We start from the raw sequence: 7,508 nt of genomic DNA on the forward strand, positions 1-7,508 counted from the left end.
GAATGTCTTTTTATTCTGTCCAATCAAAGGCAATCAACTCTGTAAACAGGAGGTGACTTTAACATCACTCAGAAACATTACAGTTTCAGAGGCAAAAACACAGTGGTTGTTCAATTGAATCCATGAAGTCACCGCACGAGGCCAACAAATAGCTAAGCCTAGATAAGAAAAGCTAAGAGGCTCCTGGCATAGTTAGACTCTACAAACAAATAGGCTGCATCAACCTACTCAGCCAACTCGCTGTGAAACAAAACAAGCATATTATGATGCGCCTTGTTGTTGAACATAACATTTGTCCATGTTCTAGAACTAATGATGTTATCCAGTTTGAATCTAAACACAAATAATGCACTCAACCAGCAACATGGCTGCTGGCAGGTATTTCCCCTCAATTCATGACAAAAGAGCAGACAACAAGAACATCTGGACCTATTTGGATCTGAAAACAGAACAGCTGAACCCTCTGCCCATCAGCTTCACTGAAGCTTTTTTTAATAAGGGTTGCAAAGATGGCACTGGTAAAACACACTCAACAACTCTGCAGGATGACGCTAAAGAAGACTGGTGGGGTTCTCTGGCGGTGGCTGATTACCGACCTCTGGACGTCTTCAGCTCGTCAGCAGTGGATCTTGGTTCAACCTCGTGGAGCGAGGAAGATGACATGTGTGAGATCAAGATCAGGCTGAAAGAAATCGAGTTACGCAACATGGTGGAAGAACCTCTTTGCACCCCGGAGAGTAAGTAGACAATGATAATAATTACCTATTAGACATAATTAAAAGCCCTAGGGCCAGGGGAATCAATAGAGTTAACCGTTTTTTACGTGGGTCATTATCAGTATAACTATAATTCAGTCATGATCAATGGAATTAGAAAGCTTTACAATCTTTTTGGCTAATTAAAGAGTATAACATGCATACAAGACAATGGATTTGAAAATAAGTAATGCTGTTGCTCAATACAGTATTTTTGAGCAATGTACACACATAATTTTTTTATTTTGTTTGTGTTTTACTTATGTTGCATTAAGGGACAACGTGTTGTTTAATGACAGTATATTAACCTTGTCTTTCTTTCTCTCTAACAGCTACACATCAGAGGATCGTTGGTTGCAGAACAGCGGAGACCAAGAGTAAAAAGCCTGTGGGAAAGACAGGAAGACATTTTTAAGACATTGTGTTCACTTCTTGTTTAGATTTTAATGAATAAATCCTTGAAAACAGTATTTTATTCATCATTGAAATGTGGAATTAGTGATACAAACATGCTCAACATAGTTGCTTTTATAATTGTAGGCTTTTGTTCTTTGTAAAGACCTGGAACTGAACACAGTTACATGTATTTCAGATTTTCACTGACCATGAATAATTAAATGCTTTAATCAACCAAAAGAAAAAGAGGCATATTTAGTCGTATTTGATCTCTGGGGTGCATAGTTCCAATCCTTGTGCCATCATCCTTAGTTATTTTTGGGCGATTATAACAATAACATACTCATCACATGGAAGGAATAATAACCCAAAACAAAATAGCCATTTACCTGAAGAGGAACATGTTGGAGAAAATGATACTCTTGTGGAAATCCATGTTAAACTGAGAATATGGTTTCGGGGAACATTTTGAGTCGCGGCTTCTGCAATACTCATCTGGCATCCAGCATAAAAAACAGATAATTATAATTCTGTTCAAAAAATTATAATTGACAGTTGTTTATATTTAAAACTGAGATGCATAGCAATTACTGCTATCAGAAGAAAAACCATTTTTGATTGTCAAAGCAGTTATTTTTCAAAATACCTCTGGGCATTTATTTATTATGTAAATGATGAATTAATAATAAAATAGGAATTGTACTGTGTGTCTAATTGATTCACTGCTCTGAGCAAATTATTCTAGTCTCCTTCAGTATGTGCAGCAGAGGGTGAAGTATTCAGCTTTCTTTATTTTCATTTAGAAAGTACGACGGGTTAGTATTTTGGTTTCCAACAATCGTACCAAAGGATCTCCTCAGTCAAATACGTTCTAAAACGGAAATAACATGTCCTTGTTCATTGGAGCACAATAAAAAGAGAGGGGATACAGTGGATATCAGTTCAAAAAAGTCAGAGATATTTAAAGAAATGTTTTTATGTTTGACCGGGGAAAGAAATCGCAAAAACTCTACTTGTTGGGGAATCATTTGCTTAGGTATTCAAGCTTCGACACAGTTCATCATGTTCTCCTCTCACTGTCTCCTTTCCCATGGCATAGGTCTACGGCCTTGGGTATCGCTGCTATCTCTCTTAAGGAGGGGCAGCTTGGGCGCATTGTTGTTGCCAGTCTGTGACAGAGCACCATGAGGTATTTACTGTTCAGGGACGTAGGTTCCCTGGCGCACATTCTTTTCTATGGACGACAGCTCTAGTTGCTTTAGTCTCACTGATAAAGAATGTTGATTATTACACTGCGAAGTTAAAACCTCGAGCTGCAGAAGAGTTCTTCAGAATTGGTTTGGCAACCGCTGTGTCAACTCGTGACACACCACCTGTCTTGTCAACTCTCCGGCCGTAACTCCAAATAAACCGTCAGTGTTTGCCATCAAAGCTCCAGCTCTCCTCGTGTCTCTCTGAGTCCTGTTTCCAATTGCTTCAGAGGTTTCCCCCACACTACTTACATGTGATTTCAACAGCCAATAAACCGATTGGACATCAGATCTTTGTTGAGCTATTATTAAACTCTAACTTTCCTCATATTAAACACGTAGCAAAGTAAACATAGGGTGTCCCGATATGTTAGTTACCGAGCAACTAGTTAAACTTTGGCAGCTTTTCCCCTCTTCAGTTTATTTTTGACTTTGTTTTGTCAACTTTTTGAAATGGAAAAATTAACAAATCTGTCAGGAAAAACCACGTCTTCTGTCATTTCTAAAAAAAACTCTATGATAAGGGCTCACTTTAAAACCTGTAACACTTTAAATTAACATTCTCAAAAACTCTAAATGCAGCATAATTTTTGTTTTTCTGTTTTCTTATTAAAATGGGGTCTCATGTGAGGCAATTGTTTTCGTTGATATAAAATTACATAAGCAGTGATAGAATATTCATGCCATTTTGCACACCCCTACATTATTAGTTGTTCATCTTGCTACCCCCTGTTCTCCCGCAGCAGTTTGATTGAACCCACTCTAAATGTATTTCTTCTTATTTTCTGCGTGTTTGAATTCAAACATGGATTTTGGCCTATTACAAGTCCAGAGTGAATGTGGTTATAATTACAACAGGTGGGCGAAAGCAACAAAGAATCGATAGAAAGCAGGAGTCTCAGACCAATTTGTGTAACACAGACCCGCCTGGGGACAAAGTTACGGCATCATGTTCGACAGATCAAGTGAAGCACCGAGTATTAACTCAATCTTATTTATGAGAAAAGCTTTTTGTTGTATCCATTCGAGGGTCAAGAAAAAGCCCTGAAAACCAAGAGGAGAGGGGAAGAGAGACTCAGCAGGGGGTCTGATAAAGAAAATCCACGAGAATATAGACAGCAGGGGAATCAGAAAATAAAAAACCTGTTGAGAGCAAACACAGCGGGGGAATCAGATAACACTGAAGCCAGAGTCAGCGAGAAACACAGGATCACACCGTGCTCTGACACACACACACACACACACACACACACACACACACACACACACACACACTCGTCATGAGCATCACACTCTTTGGTGGCCTGCACACTGAGAAACCAGCTGGCTGTTTGATGTTCAAATCAGACGGGTGAGAGATTAAACAAACTATGCAAACCAGAGATACTGTATGTTAAATAAGCCGAGAGGAAATGTGAGAGATTCGAAACTTTAAAACAAATCTTGAGAGTCAAATACAGTGACACACTCACTGTGGGTGTGTTGGTTAGATAAGAAGAAATAAAAATTCCCAAAATGTCAAAGCAGAAAAGAGCAATGTGTAGGGGTGGTGCTCTTTCAACCAGCTGGGATAAGGACACATTTCTTTGTTAGGTTTTGTACTTGTATTGGAAAATTCTTCCGTTTAATAAAAGAACCTGAGACTCGAAGGTTATTTCTGTTTTGTACGTTTGTTTTTGCTGCAAAATCACGAGGAATATGGTGAAAACTATGTTCTCATTTTAACTGACTGGCTTTTACAGGATGTGTATAACGATCAAAAGGTCTGTCTTAATGACAACTGTACAGTTCAGAGAGCAAGTGGAATGTGGCCAAGAAGTTATTCAATGGTAAACTAAAACGTGTCCCTCTCCAGTCAAACTTGAAGGAGCTCATTTGTTGGATAAAGTAACATCTTGTCTTCTGTAGATTTTAATAGCAGAAGCCATTCAAACTAAGATGTAACGTCTACCAGTGAATGAGGGGAAATACTTTTAAGTTATCACACTGATGTTGTCTGCTGTCTATCCATACATATTTGGCATCATAAGTGAATAACATTGCCTCAGAATCCATCCTTTAAAAAAAGCATGTGATTTGATGAACTGTGGATGAGAAGGACTATTCCACTGTGTGGCAATGGAGCCAGAATGTGGTTCTTTTATCAGCATTAAGCATCTGCTGCTGTTTTAATGCTCTGAATATTGAGAACGTCAGCGAAATGGGAAAATGACAAGACTTTTTCCTAGCAAAAAAACAGCTGGGTAGAAGTAGAAGTAAGGAGGACTCAGCACTTCCAGCTGACACTGCTCTCCCGTTGTGCTCATTTTAATCTTTTCTCGTCACTTGCTTCAACATAAAACATGCTTTTAATTGATTGAACACTCATTCAGCAATTTGCTCCCACAGATATCCTCACTATTACCGTAGACCCCCAAGGTATCAGGTTAAAGCTGTTGTTAGGCAGAACTTTACTTCTGCACCATCAACAATGGAGAGTTTTGCCTTTGCCTTGGTTAGTTTGAAAACAGCCAAGCAGACGTTGAACGGACTTTAGAAAAACAGAAAGAAAACAGCATGAGAATGAGCTGGGAGGAGAGAAGACAGTTTTGAGTTTAAAGAACCAAGTGTAATATAAAAAGAGTTTAATGTGGATTATTCTTAATTATGAATTCATGCAGGTTGACGGTTAAGCATCTAAAATGAGTTAACTTAGTTTATTTGTAAACACTTATAGCCTTTAACAGAAAGTGTGATCTGGGGATTAAATGTGTTAGTATTTTAAGCAAACATTGATTCAGGCTGTGTTAATAATTATGTGTGATTCTCTGGTTAAATATTGATGAGAAGCTTTGCATGTCAGTGAAGGTGGATCCTGATCCTGTTGTCAATAATCTCATCCATGTTTGTTTCTGAAAGATAACACTCTTCTCCCAAACATTAACAGCATGGAGGGAAACTGTAGTGTTTTCACTGGGCTAACATTTAACAGATAATTATTCTTTACACAGTCCTTTCGTTGTTAATTGGGACAGAAGAGTAAAGGTCAGGTCATACTAGCATTTCAAATGGTGAAATGGGGTGGCGTGATCAATTCATCAGTCACCAGGTTCAGTTTGACCTATGAGTCTGAGCTCTTGTCCAAACGGGGAGGCAATCTTGACGATGTTGACCTTTGAGGAAACGGAGAGCAGAAGAGTTCAAACTGGAGAAATTACATTCATGCTAATTAGCTTTGCTGCAGCGTCCACTTTTATTCAAGCTTTCCTACCTGTAAAGTATAAAGCCTTAGTGACAATCCCGTTAGCAACTGAGATAAAACGCGTCTTAACCGATAGTTAGCAGGGAGAGCATGTTATTTGCCATAAACAAAAGTAAGTTATATTTATATATGTATGTCTCTACACAAGGTTATTTTATGACCATTTTTTCCAATAGTGTCTATATTTACTCTTATTTGACTATTTAATCTATATTACCGTGATTATATATTCTCCCATACATACAAGGCGAAGTTCCGTGTAATGGGTAGCCTTAGTAATCCTTCACAACGTATTATCTGGGCTCAAAGCCATCGTGAGCTGTCAGCAGAGCAGAGTTTATTAAGGAGTGAACTGAAGCATTAAAAGACTCAAAGTGTCTCTCACATGATGCCAGTAGTTTCCTTTTCTCCACGCTTGTATGTTGAGTACCAGATGGAGCTGGGTGGTGATGGATGCACTCTGACTCTGTTTTATATTCACAGCAGCAGCAGCAACAGCTGATGGAGGCCGGCTGCCCCTCGGCCGGCCAGTTGGCAGAAACAGAAAAGACTCTCGGAGTTTCTTTGAGAGCAGAGCACAGATCAAGCTGCTGGAGGCCAGAAAAGAGGCAGAGAAATCAATGGGTATCAGACAGAAGTCAACACCACTGAGTACTGTATACACTGATGCATTGCACTGTGGGTAAAAGGTGGGAATGCCTTCTGTTTGCTGGTAATTAAATACTCATTTAGTACCGAGTTATGTAGCTTTTTAGAAAGCAGTCTAGAAGCGTAGCAAATCTTTAACAAGCGAGTAAAAGGGCATCTCTCTGTGAGTTTGGAGGTAAGGGGGATTATACACAACTTGTTTAATTGCTGGTTAAATGAAGAGCTATCAGGGAAGATAACCTTTTTAGACGCTCTCTGAAACAAGATGTATATCATAGCCCGTCGTGAGTTCCCTTAGTGTTTACTTCACGTCTGTCTTCGTCCAGTTTAGCGTGTCTTTATACATCTTTTGCTTTTCCTGTTCTATTTTTCCTTTCTTTAGGGACAGTAGAGCCAATAACCATGAATACAAAGTTTAGCACTCCAAATATATTACAATTTAAATTCCATTAATTTAAAACACTTATTAAATCATACTTGTAATTGATTCCCAATCATGTCTTTGCAGACTGTGATACATTAAGCCAGTTTTCCTCCTCATGTATGATTTGAATATATCTCCATTATGAAGCAGCTAATTGCATTTCAGTCTTTTTTCTGATGATCTTCAGACTTTCTTCTTCCAGTTTTATTATGAGTTCATTTATTTATTCATGTAACACATTTCATGTTGGCAGAGCAGCTCAGAAAGTTCCCCGCTGTGCTACAGAGTTGGTTGCCAAAACAAGTTTGAATGAAAATCCCATTTAGTGTCGTTCCTGTTTCATTTCTCTTTTAATTTAGGCTGAAATGAATGTCAATAAACTAATGGAGTCTCTTAAAAATAACAGGTGTTCATCTCTATTGCAGTTAGCAGCTGGAAACTAAATGAACTATTGCTACTGTAGAAGTACAGAGCATTATTTCCACCAGAAATGTTAACAGTGGAGTTGCATTTTGATTAATGTAGGCGGCAAGAAGTTGAAAACAAATCTATTTTGTATAAATTGCAAAAGTGCAATGCCAAATCAAAAATAAATCAAAGTTACATTCTTAAAAGCAACTGACTATAATTGAAGAAATAAACATACAACTCTGGTATGAGAAATGAAGTTTTGCTCTACAGGTATACATTCATACTTGTCAACCCTCCCGATTTTCGCGGGAGACTCCCGATTTCATTGCCCTCTCCCGGTTTCAGATCAGACTACTCACTGTAGTGCTCCCTATCACCTGTGT

The 7,508-nt window shown here is 38.5% G+C and overlaps 1 protein-coding gene across 1 annotated transcript in view; it reads left to right on the forward strand.

The window, feature by feature from the left end:
- The first annotated feature begins 364 nt into the window (after window positions 1-364).
- LOC104965224 (XK-related protein 6) overlaps window positions 365-7,508 on the forward strand; it is a 31,250-nt gene continuing 24,106 nt past the window's right edge. The window contains exons 1-2 of the mRNA XM_010794184.1: window positions 365-737; window positions 1,088-1,143. Of these exons, the coding sequence (XP_010792486.1) occupies window positions 365-737; window positions 1,088-1,143 (429 nt within the window). The remainder of the gene's footprint in view (window positions 738-1,087; window positions 1,144-7,508) is intronic.

This window comes from Notothenia coriiceps, unplaced genomic scaffold (genome assembly GCF_000735185.1).
Source record: "Notothenia coriiceps isolate Sejong01 unplaced genomic scaffold, NC01 NC01_scaffold00037244, whole genome shotgun sequence".
In the NCBI taxonomy this organism is placed as follows: domain Eukaryota; kingdom Metazoa; phylum Chordata; class Actinopteri; order Perciformes; family Nototheniidae; genus Notothenia; species Notothenia coriiceps.